This window comes from Budorcas taxicolor, chromosome 2 (assembly GCF_023091745.1).
Source record: "Budorcas taxicolor isolate Tak-1 chromosome 2, Takin1.1, whole genome shotgun sequence".
NCBI lineage: Eukaryota > Metazoa > Chordata > Mammalia > Artiodactyla > Bovidae > Budorcas > Budorcas taxicolor.
The window spans coordinates 69,595,737-69,615,569 of NC_068911.1; the positions used below are offsets into that span (position 1 = coordinate 69,595,737).

The 19,833-nt window shown below is 40.7% G+C and overlaps 1 protein-coding gene across 1 annotated transcript in view; it reads left to right on the forward strand.

Annotated features, from left to right (window-relative positions):
* Positions 1-2,029: 2,029 nt before the first annotated feature.
* Positions 2,030-19,833, forward strand: part of TLK1 (tousled like kinase 1) — a 174,860-nt gene continuing 157,056 nt past the window's right edge. The window contains exon 1 of the mRNA XM_052659646.1: positions 2,030-2,168. Coding sequence (XP_052515606.1) covers positions 2,030-2,168 — 139 coding nt within the window. The remainder of the gene's footprint in view (positions 2,169-19,833) is intronic.

The window sequence follows — 19,833 nt, forward strand, 5'->3', positions numbered from 1 at the left end:
AATAATTACGTTGAGTAAAAGAAGTCAGACAAAAGAGTTCAAATTGTACAATTCCTTTTATCTAAAGTTCTGGGAAATGTAAACTAAGTGACAGAAAGCAGTCCTGTGGTTACTTGGGGGTGCGGGTGTAGGGAAAGAGGAACCAGAAAGGGGTAGAGGAAATTTTGGAGGCAGATGGATATATTCACTATCTTGATTGTAGAAATGGTTTCAGGGTTGTATACACATGAAAACATCAAATTGCACACTTTATGTGCAGTTTATTGCATGTTAATTATACCTCACTGAAGTTGTTTGAGATTACCTCAGGTTTGAAAAGCAGAACCTAACTAAAAACTCACTGAAGAATCTGAAGCACAAGAAAACTAAAATTACTTCTGGAGATAACTGACAGCCAAGGTTCTATTTTAATGATAGTTTATCTGAACAAAACATTACTATGAGAAGCGCAGAGTCATAAAAATAAAAAATAGAAGTGACATTTTTGTTCCCCTGGTAATGCCATTTCCTCATGCCTGTACAGTTACTCTATATCATAATCTTTTTAGTGTTCTATTCAATTTGGTTTTTTAAAGAGAGCAATAACTTCGTTGTATTTTTCCTGAACTATTAGAAAGCTCTTTTATGTACAAGATGCCCAATCCCTGATGTGTCTGTCCCTGTGTGGGTGCGTAGAAAGTTACATTGTAACTATAAATTTTAACAGATGCTGTAGTTCGCTTCAAGATTTTGCAGTCACGACTCAGCAGTGGCAGTCACTGGAACTTTCTAGAAACCATACCCTCTTCATACCCTAAGAATGTGAACTCGGTGATCAAATTTTTCTGTTCAGACTTTCCACCTAACCGTTTTAAAACAAAGAACTGCCAGACCACACATACCGTGCACACACCAGTAAAGATTGTCTTTCTTGTTGGAAAACATTTGTAAAGTTCTATTTCCACCCAACTTATTTTGTTAGCTCTTTTATTCGATAACCACTCCCGTTCTGTAGACGGGGAGGCGCACACTGTTTTTTGTTTTTTGTTTTTTTCTTCACACAGTACAGAGAGGGAAAAAAAGCAACTCTCAACTTTGCAGTTCCATTTTGAGAAATGATCACATCGAACTCCTGAGAAACGACAGCCCAGAGAGAGCAGAAGCATTCCTCCCCAGGCTGGGTGTGGGGTCGGGAGGCAGGCGCGCTTCCGCGGGAGAGAGGGGGAGTCAGGTGGCAGCGGAGCGGGCGCGGGAGCCGGTGCAGCGCGGCGGGGGCGCGTGCGGGGCGCGCCTCCCTCCGGCCGGCTCCGGGAGGCCGCCCCCGGCGCACACCAGTCTGCCGGCCCCGGGCTCCCGCGCCGAGCAGCGATCCGCGGGTGCGCCCGGAGCGCCCAGCGCCCGCGTCTCCTCCCTCGCGCACTCGTTCCCTCCCCAGTCCCCCCCGCCCCCAACCCCTGGCAGGTCCCTCCCCCAAGCCTGGTCCCGCGGCCGCCGCCGCCGCCGCCGCTACCGGAGGCGCAGGAGCCTCGCGATAGTGTTTGCACAGGCGGCGCGTGACGCCGCCGCCGCCCGTAACTGATGCAGAGGTTACCCCGCCGCCTCAGCCGCCACCCACCGCCCGCCGCCGCCGCCGCCACCCGGGCGACGCCGGGGGCCGACGCACTGCAGAGGTGCCGGCAGGTTCCGCCCGCGGAAGTCTTCTCGGCTGGCGCAGCCCGCGCTCCGCCCGCGCTCCGACCCCGGCCCCAGCGGGCGCCCCCTCGACGCCTCCGCCGCGGCGCTCCTTCCCTCCGCCTCTTCCCCGGCGCGCCCGCCGGCTCCCTGACTTCTCCCGCTTTTCCTCCTCCCCGTCCCCTCTCCTCCCCTCACCTCTACCCTCCCCACCTCCCCCCTTCTTGGTTTCCTCCCCCATCCCCTTGACTCTCCCCTCCCTGCCCCTCGCTCTCCTCCTCGCCCTCAGCGCGGCCCCCGCCATGACGGAGGCGGGTGCCGGTGCCGTTGCCGCCGCTGCCGTCGCAGGGGGGGAGTCGGGTTCCCAGAAAGTAGCTTGATGAGTGTCCAAAGTAGCAGTGGAAGTTTGGAGGGGCCGCCATCTTGGTCCCAGCTCTCCACGTCTCCAACCCCGGGCTCGGCGGCGGCGGCCAGGTCCCTGCTGAATCACACGCCGCCATCCGGGAGGCCCAGGGAAGGTAAGTGCCGTCGCGCCCGCGCCCGCTCGCGGGCCTCCCTTCCCCGCGCCGCTGCCCGCGCGCCCCCGGGTCTCCTTCCCGCGACCCCGGGGTGGGGGAGGGGGACGAGGTGGACGCGAGGCCGCCCGGCCCCGGGGAGGTAGTGCTCCGGCTGTGGGTGGTGGTTCGCGGGTGGCGGAGAAGAGGGACGGAGGGGTGCGCGCTGGAGGGGACGGGGCGCGGCGCGGCGCACAGACTCGCTTGGGGTTCCTAAGAGCCAGTCCTGCTAGGGTGGGAAGCCTGACCCCGGACGCGAGCCCCTTTCTGCTCCATTTGCTAGTCCTCTCAGTACTCTTAACCTCCCGGCCTCCGGTCTCTGGTGGGTTTTCCCTCTCGGTGAAGCATTCATCCTCGAGCCCCCTCCCCTTCCCTCGCGCACTCCTCCCCTAGAGGCGGTCCCCGCTCTGCGAGCTCTGTTGCCCGGGACCTGGAGGATGCCCCTCGCTGGCAAGATCTCTGCCTTTTGGGTAGAGCCGCTGAAATTATCAAAGCCGACTTTGATCCCTGGCCTGCCCCGCCACCCCCACCCCGAGCAGTTTAAACTAGAGACCGATTCGTGGGCAGGCTTTTAAAACCACCCAGATGGTTGCAACTTTGCTTCGCCATCACCTCCTGCATATTTGTGTTACCTCTCTGTTGCAAGTAGACTACTATTCTTCTCCGACAGGGTCGTGGGTTTTGTGGGAAATCGCTGCGTAAAGGTTACTGCACACACTCACCAGATCGGTTACAATTGTTTTCTAAGTTTTCTGGCTTCCTGCATGCAAGTGTGCTGCCACCAGATGTAGCAGTTACACAGCTAGTGAGACACCGGAGTGCTTTTGACTAAAATTTTAACTTGCTGTATTTAACTTTAAGTATACGACGTAAAATTAAATTTAGGAGAACACATATGTATGGGGGAAGAATAAATGTGTGTAGAATCGCGTTTAACGTTCTTTTGTCTGGAAAACGTTTAGCGGTATTCATGAGCAATTGGTAAATGGGTTGTTCACGGGCAGTTGTGTCACCCAGGAAGATTGTAGCCACATTTTCGAAAAAACGTCGGGAAGTCCAGTAGTCTAGAGAATCCTTTAAAGATACCAAGAGCTTTGATTTATGTAGGAGTCGGTGGGATTAATTTATTTTGAAAATATCTATCAGTATGTACGACTCAGAGCCTTGACATTTGTTAGTCAGGTGGTTTGTGCCCTGAATCCAGTGGTTCAGGCATAGCTTTCTTTGTCATTTTGTTCCTGTGAGCATGTGTGAAAGTGACAATAGGCTCAAAGATTGGCATGAATTTGCTCTGGAAAATTCATGGGAAGATTTGATTTATGGCATCCATTAAGCGTTCTGAATACTTTGACAGACATTTCCTCTTTCCATCTCACCCCCAACCCTGAGTACTGATTATTAGAAGATAAAAGTTTATTTATTGACTAACCCAAATTTAGTACACCTGGTGATTTTTCTTTCTTCACTTGAAAATCTGTAAATGAATGTCTTAAAATCTGTTTTGTGAACAGCAGTTGGTGCTTTTAGCATGCTTTTACTTTTGTCTGTACTTTCATTAGGATGCTAACTGGTACTGTTAGGAATGATAGTATAATGAGTGATAGTCAATGATGTCTTGGGAAAGACTTTTTTAAAGGCTATACCTTTTTAAAAAATTATTCGTTTCTTAAATATTTATTGAGACATTTTTTGTGAGCCAAGCACTGCACTTGTTCACGAGGACGTAGTGTTGAATTGTTCCTCTGTTAACATCTGTAATCAGTGTTAGTAATTTTGGGCCTGTAGAATCTAGATTGTGAACTTTAGAGGCTACTTCAACTCATTAAAAAACTTTCACACTGTTCTGCACTTTTCCTGATGTTTTAAAATTTTAAAAGATTGGAATAATTTAGCTTGAACTTCCAAATAAGGTGAATTTTTTTCCAGCAGTTTGGATTTTTATGTAACCCAAATATTAGTCTCAATTTATGAAATAACAAGACATGCTGTTGTGTAAGTTATACTTCACACCCAAGTACCTGTACGGTGACAGTGGTATATTGCTTTTTTTTTTTTTAACAACCAGGAAATAAGTTAAAAACTTTTAATGCTCTGTAGGGTTATGTATTCATCTTGAAGCTGTTGTTTCAGATTTCACCAATGCAAGCACTAATTACATATATGAAGCCCTAGGAATCAAGGTGTTACCATTGTCTATTGAGTGGGATCCCAGTTTTTATTTTTAATAAGTGCTTAGCATCTTTTCCAGGTAACATTAGTCTGTTGTATAAATTAATGTAAATTGAGAGCTTTTTTTAAAAAAAATTATTTTTGGCTGTGCGGAGTCTTTGTTGCTGTGCGGGCTTTTTTCTGGTTTCGATGAGCTGGTGCTACTCTTGGTTAGGGTCCACAGGCTTCTCACTGCTGTGGCTTCTCTTGTTACAGAGCATGGGGTAAGTAATCCTGGTGCTCGGGTTTAGCTGCTTCGCAGGATGTGGGATCTTCCTGGACCAGGGATTGAACCCATGTCCCCTGCATTGACAGGAGGATTCCTTACCACTGAGCCACCAGGGAAATCCAAATTTGATAGCTTTAATTGCTGGTGACTGATAGCTAGTGAAAAGCATTACTATTAATGGAACTTGAGTGTATGTATCAAGGAGAGAACAAACTTTGTTTCTTGAAAAATTGAGCCAATTTAATGTAATAGAGAATATAAAATTTTAAACTTAAAAGAGATACACATGTATATGTACACATATAAAGTTATATATGTGATGAACTCCTTTTAAGCAAACTTAACTTTGAAAATGGGCTATTTTAAAAGATATACCATAAGTATCTTATCCATAAGCCTAAATCATAAGATTTAGGAATTTATTGGAATTCAGGAATTTGTATGGTAGAGTGTAGACTATTAATTGGAGAAGGAAATGGCAACCCACTCCAGTATTCTTGCCTGTGGACCAAAGAGCCTGGTGGGCTACAGTCCATAGGGTCGTGAAGAGTCGGACACGACTGAGTGACTAACACACGCAGACTATTAATAATTTCTTTTCTTGGAGTTCCAAAGCTTTTCCTTTATCAGTCTTAAAATTCTCTGAGAGATGCTCAGCAGTGTAGCTCTAGGTTTCACAGTGGATCTTTTAAACCTGTGGCTAAATTCTCTATCCCACTTTATCTTCTAATAATTCTGTGAATAAGGATGTGAGAAGTTAAGAAATTTTCAGATAAGGTCAGTTTTGTTTGCTGAGGCCTAGGTATGTGTTGGCTAGATGAATAGATTTTTTTTTCCATATCAGTACATAGGTACTTTTGAATGGGTTACTGCTGTGAGTCAAATAAATGGTTATACAAAAGATGTGTCTTTTTTATTCCATTTTTCCAGATATAAATAATTTGCTTTTTACTTTTATATAAATAGCAAAAATAGTTTGGCCAAAAAGATAATATCATAGTCATAAACTTGCTCTCTGTTTCTGTATTTACAGACTGCATCTTTAGACAGAAGAGTTAAAAGTATTTGATTCCAGATGATTGCGTAATACCTGTAGGAAGATGTTAAAAGTTATATATCAGATGGCGCTTTAATTTTTTGAAGTCACCTGCTGCAGCAAGACTTCTGAAGTCACCTGCTGCAGCAAGACCGAGTTGTATGTTTAAGGATTCTAGCTCATGAATGCATAGATATGTGGTAGGCGCCTCCCTTACAGAGGCATTTTTATGTATTAGAGAAAGGGAAATTCAAGATGGAAGCCTGGAAATCTGCCCCTGAGAAATAGGTTATGTTTTAACCTTTTTGGTCTCAGGACCCCCTTTACTCCCTTAATTAATTCAGGTCTCTAAGAGATTTTATGTGGGTTATGACTTGGTATTTACTATATTTGTAACAAAATAACTTCAGAAACATTTATTTATCTAAAAATAACAATTTGATTACATGTTAACGAATTTTAAAATGATGAATAAATATTCTAAAACAAAAACTTCAGTGAGACTAGTGGAATTGTTTTATATTTTTACAAACCACTTTAATTTCTGGCATACTACAAGGTAGCTGGATTTTCTTCTTTCTGTCTGTTGAGATATATTTTGATTGAGGCATGTGTTGAGAACCCAATTTCACATAGATATGTACTTAGAAAAGAACTATTTTACTAGCCTTTGGGGAAGTTATTCTTTGATATTACACCAAAATTCAACAGTTGGCTGTTGTTTTTAAAGGTTACTTGCAATGTGGAAGTACATTTTATCCCAGAAGTGTCTTCAAGGCGCACAAGAAATCTGTGGACCATACATTTAGACTCAGCAAGAGACTAGTTGAAGGGTGGGGAAGAGTATAGCTGTTTTCAGATATTTCAAAAACAAATAGAAGAGAATGTATTTATTATGCTGTTACAGAAGATAAACTAGCAGGTGAAAATTGCAAAGGCATAGAATGAATTCTGTATTGTTTTGATAAGAATGTAAGAACTGTGGAACAACTAGACTTGACCAGCAATGGAAAGACCTGTCTCTTGAAATATTCATGAGAATTTAAAGCAGACTACACTGCTGGTGCAGAAGACATAAGAGACGTGGGTTTGATCCCTGAAGATCCCCTGGAGAAGGAAATGGCAACCGACTCCAGTATTCTTGCCTGGAGAATCCCATGGACAGAGGATCCTGGCAGGCTACAGTGTGTAGGGTTACAAAGAGGAGCTGGGCATGACTGAGCACGCCCATGTACATGGACTTTTGGGGTGGGGTGGAGATAAATCCAATAGATTCTTTCTTTGCGTGCTATTGGATTAAGTGACTTAAGGTCCCGTCCAATTAAAAAATGCAAACATTCTGTGATTCTTTGAAAATTTGTAAATGTAGTTAAACTACTTATATATCCATAAATGTTTTTGAAAATCCTCAAATTTCAGTAGTATGAAACTGCTGTTGACTTTATTGCTGTTTTGCATTTTTATTGTGCTTTTCTTCTGCAGATTTTCCTGTATTTTCTGGAATCAACACTGTCAATCTTCCTGAAATCTTGAATAATTCCCTGCAAAATATAATAAGCTTTGAAGACATTTTAGGGAATCAGATGCTGCTTATGATATAGTTTAGTAGAGTTGTACTACTGGGGGCTGATTTTCAGTTTTAAAAGGGGAACTATCAGCATTCTGTATAGTCTTTTATTTTTAATTGTTTATGTGATTTCAGAAGTAATGTGCTTAATCTAATGGTTTAAAAGCTAGAGAGTCTGAAAAAAGGATACCTAAAGGAAAAGTAAGTGTTTAAATTGATCTGTCGTGAATAAAAAGTGCATATTATAGCCAGAACATAAAAAGAATTTTAATTCTCATCTTATTCAGAGAAGTATGCATGTAATAGTTATGATTATCTATAACAATTCATATTTTAATTTAGTATGGAACATAGTCTCTTCTATGAAATGTATTGAAAGGTTAGATTTTAGGTACTCGGAAGTTTAAGGATAAACTCCTTTAACTTTCCTGAGGTCAGCTTCAGTGAAGTAAGTGACACAGAGCTTGAGACTTCATGTATTTGTTTCATTTAGATTTAAAACTCATTTTCTACAAAAGAACTATAGGAATAAGTCATTTAGTTTTGTAAACTCCTTCGTTCTCTTTAATAATTTCCACATATCTTAGAATAGTTTAGAGGAATGGTGTTATGAAGTAGGAGAAGCAGTATGCTGCAAAAGAGAAAGTGCATTGATAATTGGAAAACAAGTGTCCCTACTTTGCCCTTAACTAGCTAGGTGATGTTTGGGCAAGTTGCTTATCGGCTTCAGTTTCATAACATGAGAATTATAGAGCTGAAAAGGACCCTGGAAACAATTGGATTCAAACTTCTTATTTTACCGGTGAGGAAACTTTGCCCAGACTTTTACTCTAGGAGAGTTGGGACCAAGATGCAGTTTTCTGATTTTCACCTTACTGCTTTCCCATTATACTTTGTGGCTCCTCTAAATCGGTAAAATGAGGGGGTTGAATTGAAATCCTTCAGAGGTCTTTAACAGCTGAAAAATATTCTTTGACATCAGTTTAATTATAATTTAGTGGAGGAAAGTTTGTAGCTTTTATTTATTGGTAAAATTTTTTTTTGAGGAAGCAGTGTGACTTTTTCAAGGTTATGTTCTAATTTGTTAAGATAGTCATCTTCATTATTACCAAAAGATTGTTAAGTTTGTTTATGAGCATAGTTAAGTAGTAGTGTGCTAGGTGATCTTGTCTTTTTATTGATCTGCATTCTAAAACACTATTATGAATATGTTATAAGCTGTGTAAATTGTGTAAATTATGTAAATAGCAATATGGTGTCCTGAAGTGACGGAGCTAGGTGATTGTTCCTCAGAAATTCTTTCTAGAGTGTTTCCCCTGCTCCCCCTAGTTAGATGTCTCTGTTCCTTAGTGTCTATTTGTGCATGTGTGCTAAGTCGCTTCAGTCTTGTATGACTCTCTGCAAGCCTGTGGACACTAGCCGACAAGGCTTCTCTGTCCATGGGATTCTCCAGGCAAGAATATTGGAGTGGGTTAGCATTCCCTCCCGTCTAGTCAAGGCTATGGTTTTCCCAGTGGTCATGTATGGATGTGAGAGTTGGACTGTGAAGAAAGCTGAGTGCTGAAGAATTGGTGCTTTTGAACTGTGGCATTGGAGAAGAGTCTTGAGAGTCCTTTGGACTGCAAAGAGATCCAGCCAGTCCATCCTGAAGGAGATCAGCCCTGGGATTTCTTCGGAAGGAATGATGCTAAAGCTGAAACTCCAGTACTTTGGCCACCTCATGTGAAGAGTTGACTCATTGGAAAAGACTCTGATGCTGGGAGGGATTGGGGGCAGGAGGAGAAGGGGACGAGAGAGGATGAGATGGCTGGATGGCATCACTGACTCGACGGACGTGAGTCTGAGTGAACTCTGGGAGATGGTGATGGACAGGGAGGCCTGGCGTGCTGCGATTCATGGGGTTGCAAAGAGTCGGACACAACTGAGCGACTGAACTGAGCATTCCCTCCAAGGGATCTTGCCCACCTAAGGATCGAACCTGCGTCTCTCACGTCTCCTGTGTTGGCAAGCGGGTTCTTTACCACTAGCGCCACTTGGGAAGGCATAGTGTTCTGTTGTGTCCTACAGACAATTCTTGTTTGTTTCATAGCACCTCTGTGATTATACCTTTTATTATAGACTTTTTTTTTTTTGCCTACTCTACAGAAAGGTCTTGAATTCAGAGACTCTATTTTGTTCATTTCCATGTTCTCAGTGCATAGTAGGATGTCCTCTATAGAGTTGGCATCTAACAGAAAGTTTTGTCTAAGGACTGTTAAAGTTTTTTTATTTTTTAAAACTGAATGATTTTATACTTAATATATACATATTTCAGACCCAGGAAGACTCTCATGTTTGTAATTTATAGGCAAGTTATATTTTAGAGAGTGATAATGGTAACAATAGTAGCTAAAGTTTATTGTTTGTACATGTAAATTCATTTAATTCTCATTAACTATTTGAGGTATATACAGTTATTTTCATTTTGCCTATGAGGAACCAAAGCCCAGAGAAGTAAAGAAACTTGACCAGTGTGACACACAGTAGTAAATGTTAGAGCTGAGATTTTAATTGTCTGCATTTTAACCACTGGGATATATTGCCCAAGATTTCATTTTGAGTAATTTCTTAGTTTTTCCGTAAAAAATTTTAATTTACTAATCAGTCATTTTGGCTCATTCAGTTTACTGATAAACTTTTTTTTTTTTTTTGGCATGAATTTTGTATGTGTATGGAGATAGGATTTAAAAAATGAAAAATTCAAAATCAGTTTGTGCAAATCTTAAATTTTATGAAAAGTGTTAGAAGTATACTAATGAAAAATCTTATTTTCATGTATAATAATTAAATTGGAATGCCATTTATCTTAATATTTTGGCCTCATAAGCTCACCACAGTTGTAACAAATGAACATTAGAATTTGAATGGAGAATTTTCAAAGCCCACTTATTGTGAAGGGTTTTAACCTGGTGCATGAGGCGCTCAACAAAATTGAGATGCTTTAGTGGCAGATGATTTAGTGTTCATTATGGAATGGAAAGAAGGCCTGACTCTCAGCCTGGTTCATCTTACAGGAAGTGTTTTTAAAAAACACTTAAAGCTTTAATTACTTTATTGCATACAAAACAGATCTCTTGATAACATGTATTACTTAGTATATCTAACGAGCGACAGAATTTGAATGGTTTAATAGGAATTCAAAGCATGATGTAGAAAGATGCAGAGCTGAAACAAGTGGTGGGTTGTGAAACAAATCTTCTCAATGTGGCTTCATTATTAGGTTTGAAATTTGTGAATATCAAGACGACAGGTTATGTACCTCTATTTAAGTTAAAATGCTTGTATTCTACAGATGCAGTATAAAGCCAAATATGAGCAGTTTTAGGGGATGACATGGGGCTTCCCAGATGGCTCAGTCAGTAAAGAGTCTGCCGCAGTGCAGGAGACTTGGGTTCAATCCCTGGGTTAGGAAGATCCCCTCGAGGAGGGCACAGCAACTCACCTCAGTATTCCTGCCTGGAAAAGCCCATGGACAGAGGAGCCAGGTGGGCTACAGTCCATAGGGTCCCAAAGAATTGGACACAGCTGAGCACGCACACGTACGCATTAAGAGTTGGTTGTGCTCATAAGTTTGTATCTTTCCTTGGAAACTAGTTTAGTTGGTGAAATGACATTCTTCTAGGTTTAAATTAAGCTTTAACCTGGTACTTGCTGTTATAGTTATATGGCATACATTGCGTTAACTCTGCCCTTGACACTATGTATGTGCTTCCTGTCTGATGGTAAATACAGCTATGGTGCCTCTGGAGAATGTCAGGGGATTTGTATGAAGCCAGTCAGAGTCATCCTGTCTTTCATAAGACCTGAGGCATGTTTCTTTGTTTTTTTCTTCTTTTTTGACAAGTAGGGTATTTTTGCTTTTTTAAAAAACATAGTTTTTCCTTTTTCTGTGCACAGATTAAAAAAAAATCAGTGAAATTACTTTGTGTATATATTATTATTTATATATATATGAAAGTGAAAGTGTTAGTCACTCAGTCGTGTCTGGCTCTTTATGATCACATGGCTCCTCTGTCTGTGGAATTCTCCAGGCAGGAATACTGGACTGGGTAGCCATTCCCTTCTCCAGGGGATCTTCCCTACCCAGGGACTGAACCCAGGTCTCCTGCAATGTATACAGATTCTTCACCATCTGAGCCACCAGGGAAGCCCACATATATGTATGTATGTATATAACCTCATTTGTTTAAAAGATACATATACTTAATGGTAGGACTTGTTTTAGGAACTTTGTAAATTGTAACTCATTTACTTCCAATGATCATGCAGTAGGTATTATTGAGTCCCTGTTTTACAGATGAGGAAATGAAAGCACAGAGAGGTTAACTGATTGAACCAGGGACACATGAGAATATGTAGTAGAGTCGAGATTCAGACTGGGCTCCTGAGTGCATCTCTTAACAGTTTGTGCTGTTCTGTCAGCGTTATTCCATTGAATTTTATCCACAAAGATACCGAATAGATGTACTCCGTGTATTTTATTTAACCATTCTTCTTTTGGTAGTGTGTTAATCATGATTCTTTTGCTTACCTGTGATAAAAACTTACCACAAGCTTTGGTAAGTTAAAGAATTTACTGGTTCACATAATTGAGAATAGTAAATGTGGAGGGAATGAAGGATGGAATAGCTTTGGAAGCAGCTTAGATCCAAAGTCTCAAATGATGTCACTGAGCGTCTTTGACTCCATATCTGGGTTTTTCTAGCCTCTTGTTTCTGGAGCCACAGTCACATGCTTTTTGGCTTAGCAACTACACTTGAAAGACAAACTTTTTCCTGATGTCCGCATACCAGTTCTGGGTTGATGCCGATGTATTGTGATTGTCAATTCCTTAACCAGTCATTGGTAGCTGGGAGATGAAGTACAGCAAAGTGGCCACTATGGCTGTAGATAGGATGAGTTGGGGAATCCACAGAAAGCCGTGATTAACAGATCCCTGAAGATCACCGATTAGGTGAGAGTTTTCCTGAATAGTGGACCATGGTGAACAAAAACATCTTAACTACTGTATTTAGTTGTTTAGGTTATTTCTTTCCTTTTTCTTTAACTTTTCTTTTTGGCTATAATAGATATTAATATAGTGACTCTCTCTGAGTAAAAGTTTCTCCCAACCCCTAAGATGATTCTCAGTCATGGAATATCAAGGCAAAAAGTGTGAAACAGTTAAGGGCTTTTGATACCTATTGCCCAATTATTATTTAAAGAATTGTATTCAGCTTGTATAGCAGTGATGTATGAGTTAGGCATGTCTTTTTGAACCAGGGAAGGTTCAGCTCATCCTGGGGATTGCTAGGCTTAAATATTGTTAACACAATGCCTTTCAGTTAACAAAAGTTTCCCTGATGGCTCAGAGAGTAAAGAGTCTGCCTCCAATACAGGAGACCCAGGTTTGATCACTGGGTCAGGAAGATCCCCTGGAGAAGGAAATGGCAACCCACTCCAGTACTCTTGCCTGGAGAATCCCATGGACAGAGGAGCCTGGTGAGCCACAGTCCATGTGGTCACAAAGAGTCAGACACCACTGAGCGACTGACTAACACACGCTTTTTAGTTAACAAAAGGATTGAGATCCTCACACTGAACATATGTCTAATCCAATTTATCAAATGCTTTATTATTTTTTTTATTCTCACTATTTAAAAATCTTTGAAATTGAAAGACGGTTACTCCTTGAAAGGAAAGCTATGACCTAGACAGCATATTAAAGAGCAGAGACATCACTTTGCCAGTAAAGGTCCACATAGTCAACGCTATGGTTTTTCCAGTAGTCATGTCCAGATGTGAGAATTAGACCATAAAGAAGGCTGAGCGCTGAAGAACTGATTCTTTAGAATTGTGTTGTTGTAGAAAACTCTTGAGAGTCCCTTGGACTGCAGAGAGAACAAACCAGTCAATCCTAAAGGAAGTCAACCCTGAATATTCATTGGAAGGACTGATGGTGAACCTCCAATACTTTAGCTACCTGATATGAAGAGCTGATTGATTGGAAAAGACCTTGATGCTGGGAAAGATCGACGGCAAAAGGAGAAGGAGGTGGCAGAGGATGAGATGGTAAAATAGCATCACTGACTCAGTGGACGTGAATTTGAACAAGGTCCAGGAGATAGTGAAGGACAGGGAAGCCTGGCATGCTGCAGTCCATGAGGTTGCTGAGGCTTTCAGGATCCTGGTTCCTCCAGCCAGGATCCACTCCATGCCCCATGCAGTGGAAGTGAGTTCTAAACACTGGACCGCCAGGAAATTCCTAGATTTTCTTGATTGTAGGATGGAATAAGAAGTAGTAACTGTTTCATAAGGTTGTGAGAATTAAATGTGAAATTTGTGGCATGGAAGGAAAGTTATGACCAACCTAGATAGCATAATCAAAAGCAGAGACATTACTTTGCCAACAAAGGTCCATCTAGTCAAGGCTATGGTTTTTCCACTGGTCATGTATGGATGTGAAAGTTGGACTGTGAAGAAAGCTGAGCGCCGAAGAATTGATGCTTTTGAACTGTGGTGTTGGAGAAGACTCTTGAGAGTCCCTTGGACTACAAGGAGATCCAACCAGTCCATCCTAAAGGAGATCAGTCCTGGGTGTTCTTTGGAAGGAATGATGCTAAAGCTGAAACGCCAGTACTTTGGCCACCTCATGCGAAGAGTTGACTCATTGGAAAAGACTCTGATGCTGGGAGGGACTGGGGGCAGGAGGAGAAGGGGACGAGAGAGGATGAGATGGCTGGATGGCATCACTGACTCGATGGACGTGAGTTTGGGTGAACTCCGGGAGATGGTGATGGACAGGGAGGCCTGGCGTGCTGTGATTCATGGGGTCACAAAGAGCTGGACACAGCTGAACAACTGAACTGAACTGAACCAGTCGGTAAATGTTAAAGATACAAGGATACTTTAGAATTAAAAATTTTTCTCCTTTTTGAAAATGTCAAGAATAGGGAACAGGAACTATCTGCATTGAGCTCTTTTGGCCAGAGCACACTTGACATGGATTGTCTCCATGGCTTGTTGAAGAATTCTGGCAGGGTTGTGTATGACAGAGGCAGATTTTAAGTGATAATTATAATTGTTAATCTCATTTCTTTTCACTATATAATATTGTGACATTTATTTTACATAAAAATTTTCTTCCTTTGATTTCTTTATTTTACATTTTAAAGATTTGTTTTACTGGACAAAAGCGCATGATTTTTAAAAGTATCATTTAATGTGTATTGTCATTATTGTTTTCCCTATTGGATTACTAGGATTTTAAAGTTTGTTGTTTAGTTTCTCAGAAATTAATCAGTTGTCAGAGTTCTAGAATTTTATAGATACCTGTTGGCATAGTTTGTTTAATCATTCTGCATGTATTTTTGGACCTAGAGCCCAGCACTGGGAAAAACAAAGATATAAAAGATAATAGTCCTCTCCTCCTAGAAGCGTGGCCAAAGTCTAGTGAGGAGGACTGTAATTCATAACATGTACTTTATACTTAAAACAGAAACCACTTTGTGGGTCAGATGAAACAGTTCATGAGTTGCCAATTTTCAACTTCTGATATAAACAGAACTCTTGTATAATGGGGCTTCCCTGGTAGCTCAGATGGTTAAGAATTTGCCTGCAATGTGGGAGACCCAGGCTCAATCCCTGGGTCGGGAAGATCTCCTGGAGAAGGGAATGGCAACCCAGTACTTGCCTCCTAGGAGTTTGGCTAAAGTCTAGTGAGGAAGATTGTAATTCATAACATGTAATTTATACTTTAAAAAAAAACAACACTTCGTGGATCAGATAAAACAGTCTGAAGTTGCCAATTTTCAACTTCTGATGTAAACAGAACTATTATACAACATGGTTATAACATATCCTATATCATGGTGTTATATCCGTTGGTCATTTGGTTCCTAGAAACGAACTGTAGCAACACAAATTTGTTATTAGAAGGATATAGGGCTGAGTATCTCTTAGAACCTAGTTAGACGGAAATTCAGGAACCATGGTTGCACTGTTCTGTGGATCATAGAGCAACCCTTTCTAGGACTGTAAAGGAAGGTTTCTTAAAAAGGAAAAGTGAGAAGGAAGGTAATTGTATTTCTGTCAGTAGGTGCGAACAGAGTATTCCCTAGAGAAGGGAATTAGCTGGGTTTCCTCCGCTTTAACTGTTTTCAAATGGTATCATCTTGTTTCAGTTGATAAGTCTTCATTGCTTGTGAGATTGAACTTAATATTTATATCAAAAGCTCAGTCTTCAAAAAATTAATACTGTCTAAGGTTCAAGCACTCTAATTTTACTATGATTCAGTTGATTTTATTTTTTGATGTTATGTGGTGCTTTAGTTTTCATTATTTAAGCATAATATTAATACAGAAAACACAGACAAACTGATGCTCAGTGAGCTGCTGTAAACCATGATGTGTGTAACTAGCACTCGGTCAAGAACAACACTGGCGGCGTTCCAGAGCTCTCTCCTCTCCAGCCGTTTGTTGCCTTCCCCCCTCCCTCCAGAGCTAGCGCTGTGCTGTGCTTAGTCCCTTAGTCCTGTCTGACTCTTTGCGACCCCATGGGCTGTAGCCCGCCAAGCACTACTCTGACTTAATTATGCTTGTTTCTGAACTTAATATAGATGGACTCACACAGTACATATTTTGTTTGTAGCTGCTTTTGCTTCACCTGTTTTTGAGTTTCATCCATGTTAATTCCTTAACTGTAGTTCACTTTCATTGCTCTGTAGTATTACTTTGTATTCATTTACCACAGTTTATTTATACAATCTGTTGATGGATGTGGATTGTTTCTACTTCTTGATTATTAATAATGCTTTGTGAACATATTTGTACCTGTCTGTTCATATACTATTAATTTCTATTGAGTTTAGACCTAATAGCAAATTTGCTGGATTATAGGCCCAATATAGTATTAGTAGATACTGCCAGTTTCCCAAAGTGGTTATAACAATTCACATTCCCATGAACAGTGTATGAGAGTTCCCATTGTTCTGTATTCTCACTGACAGTTGGATTGTCATTTATTTTTGGTGTTCTGATGTGAGGTGGTATTTTTGGTTTTCATTTTCATTTTCCCTGTGAGTTAAAAGGTTTACCATTTTTTCATAAGTTTATTGACTTTTGGATATCTCTTGTGAAGTGCTTATTTACATCTTTTGATCAGTTTTTCTTTGTGTTCTCTTCACAAAAACTAAAATTAATTGAAGGAATTCGTTTTGTATTTTGGATAAGTACTTTTTTTTTTTAATTACCTCCCTCAGAGGTTTCTGTGGCATCCTGTCCCCCTTTATGGTATTCAAGAAGTATCTCAAATTCATACAAAATGGTTTCTCTTTCTTATCTTAATATGGACATTTACAAGTGTAAATTTTCCTGCAAGCATGCAGTTGATTGATCCCGTTAAGTTTTGATATGTTGTATTTTTGATTTTACTCATCTCAAGTGTTTTCTCATTTTCCTTTTGATTTGTTCTTTTGGTCTATTATTGATTTAGGAGTATGTTAATTTCCTATATTTGTGAATTTCCTAAACTTCCTTCTGTAATTGATTTCTAATTTAGTTTCATTTTGGTCAGAGAACATACGTTGTGTGCTTGCAATCCTTTTAAATTTGTTGATGCTTGTTTTATGGCCTAGCCTATGATCTGTCTTAGGAGTGTTTCATGTGTATTTTAGCAGAACATGTATTCTGTTGTTGAATGCAGTATTCTCTAGATGTCTGTTAGGTCTAATTGGTATAGTGTGCTTGTTTTATGTTTCTTTGTTATTCTTCTGCTTAGTTCTGCCCGTTATTAAAGATGGAGTGTTGAAATATTCCAACTAGTGTTGAATAGTGTTTTCTCCCTTTGTTTCTATCAGTTTTGTTTCATGTATCTCGAAGCCCTATTATAAGGTACATACATATGTTTACAATTCTTTTAAAATGTCTGTGGACAAGCCATTCACTTCTTTTTTTTTTTTTTTTAAGTGGTTAAAGTGTTTTATTAAATTAAGTATGTAATTTGCAAATGGTTTCATAAGAAATTTTAAAAGCAAAGTTATAAAAGTTTCAATAAAAAAGTACAGTTAACAGCAAAATTACATTTTCTTTATAGTACAAATAAAAGGATTTTGTTTCTAATAGACTGTTTGAAGATCTTATAATATATTCTCTGACTGACAGTTTCTTTATCTTTTGATTTTTACGCAAGTCTACCGATCTGGTTCTGGTTGCACTGGGCCTCCGTTGCTGTGCCTGGGCTCTCCAGCTGCAGAGAGCCGGGCCCACTCTCTGGTCGCAGTGCGCGAGCTGCTTCTGCAGTGGCCTCCTGTGTTGCGGAGCACAGGCTCCGGGTGTGTGGGCCTCAGTAGTCGTGGCTCTCGGGTTCCTGAGCACAGGCTGGGGCATGGGCTGGCTTAGCTGCCCTGTGGCATGTGGAATCGTCCCGGAGCAGGGACCAAACTGGTGTCCCCTGCATTGCAAGGTGTATTCCTAACCACTGAACCACCAGGGAAACCCATGTCTGTAATTTTTTTATCTTACTGATGAACTGACCCTTTTATTGTTACAAGACGTACCTCTTCATTTCTAAAACCATTTTAGAAGCTGTCTGATATTAGTGTGTCTGCTTCAGTTTTTCAGTGGTGGTTCTTTGCACAGTGTCTTTTTCCATCCACTTATTTTTATCCTATTTGTATCTTTGGATCTAAAGTGTGTCTTCTGTAGACAGCATTTAATTTGATCTTGCTCTTTTTTTTTTTTTGACTAAAACAACAACAACATATTTAGTTAGATTTATACCTAAGTATTTAACTCTACTGGTTGCTAATGTACATGGTAATGTGCTTTTATTGATTTTTTTTTTTAAATTTTAAAATCTTTAATTCTTACATGTGTTCCCAAACATGAACCCCCCTCCCACCGCCCTCCCCATAACATCTCCGTGGGTCATCCCCACGCACCAGCCCCAAGCATGCTGTATCCTGCGTCAGACATAGACTGGCGATTCAATTCTTACATGATAGTATACATGATAGAATGCCATTCTCCCAAATCATCCCACCCGATCTTGCTCTTTTTTGATTGACTCCTACAATCCCTGCCTCTTGGTTGTATTGCTTAATGCATTCACAGTAAATGCTTTCTGGATGTGGTTGGATTTATGTCTGCCATTTTGCATTTTGTTTTCTGTCTGTCTCATGTCTCTGTCCTTCTGTACCTGCATTACTGTTTTCTTTGCATTGAGTATTTTCTAAGGTAATATTTTAATTCCTTTCATGATTTTTAGCTTCTTTTTTAATTCTCTTAATGATTTTAAGGTTTACATTATAGTCTTATCAGAATTGACTTCAGATTTACGTTAACTTAATTCCAACATTATATAGAAACTTATAGCTCCACTCCATTCTCCTCTGTTTTGGTTATACATGTTGCTGTGTGTTCAGTTCAGTTCAGTTGCTTAGTTGTGTCTGAATCTTTGTGACCCCATGGACTGCAGCATGCCAGGCCTCCCTGTCCATTACCAACTCCAGGAGTTTACTCAAACTCATGCCCATTGAGTTGGCGATGCCATCCAGCCATCTCATCCTCGGTCGTCCCCTTCTCCTCCTGCCTTCCATCTTTCCCAGCATCAGGGTCTTTTCCAATGAGTCAGCTCTTCGCATCAGGTGGCCAAAGGATTGGAGTTTCAGCTTCAGCATCAGTCCTTCCAATGAATATTCAGGACTGATTTCCTTTAGGATGGAGTGGTTGTATCTCCTTGCAGTCCAAGGGACTCTCAAGAGTCTTCTCCAGCACCACAGTTCAAGAGCATCAGTTCTTCGGCGCTCAGCTTTCTCTACAGTGCAACTCTCACAGTCATACATGACTACTCGAAAAACCATAGCCTTGACTAAACGAACCTTTGTTGCAAAGTAATGTCTCTGATTTTTAATATGCTGTCTAGGTTGGTCATAACTTTTCTTTCAAGAATCAAGTGTCTTAATTTCATGGCTGCAGTCACCATCTGCAGTGATTTTGGAGCCCCCCAAAATAAAGTCAGCCATTGTTTTCCCATCTATCTGCCATGAAGTGATGGAAGTGGATGCCGTGATCTTTGTTTTCTGAATGTTGAATTTTAAGCCAAATTTTTCTCTCTCCTCTTTCACTTTCATCAAGAGGCTCTTTAGTTCTTCACTTTCTGCCATAAGGGTGGTGCCATCTGCATATCTGAAGTTATTGATATTTCTCCCAGCAATCTTGATTCCAGCTTGTGCTTCATCCAGCCAGGCGTTTCACATAATGTACTCTACATATAAGTTAAATAAGCAGGGTGATAATATACAGCCTTGACGTACTCCTTTTCCTATTTGGAACCAGTCTGTTGTTCCATGTCCAGTTCTAACTGTCGCTTCTGGACCTGCATAGAGATTTCTCAAGAGGCAGGTCAGGTGGTCTGATATTCCCATCTCTTTCAGAATTTTCCACAGTTTATTGTGATCCACACAGTCCAAGGCTTTGGCATAGTCAATAAAGCAGAAGTAGATGTTTTTGTGGAACTCTCTTGCTTTTTCGATGATCCAGCGGATGTTGGCAATTTGATCTCTGGCTCCTC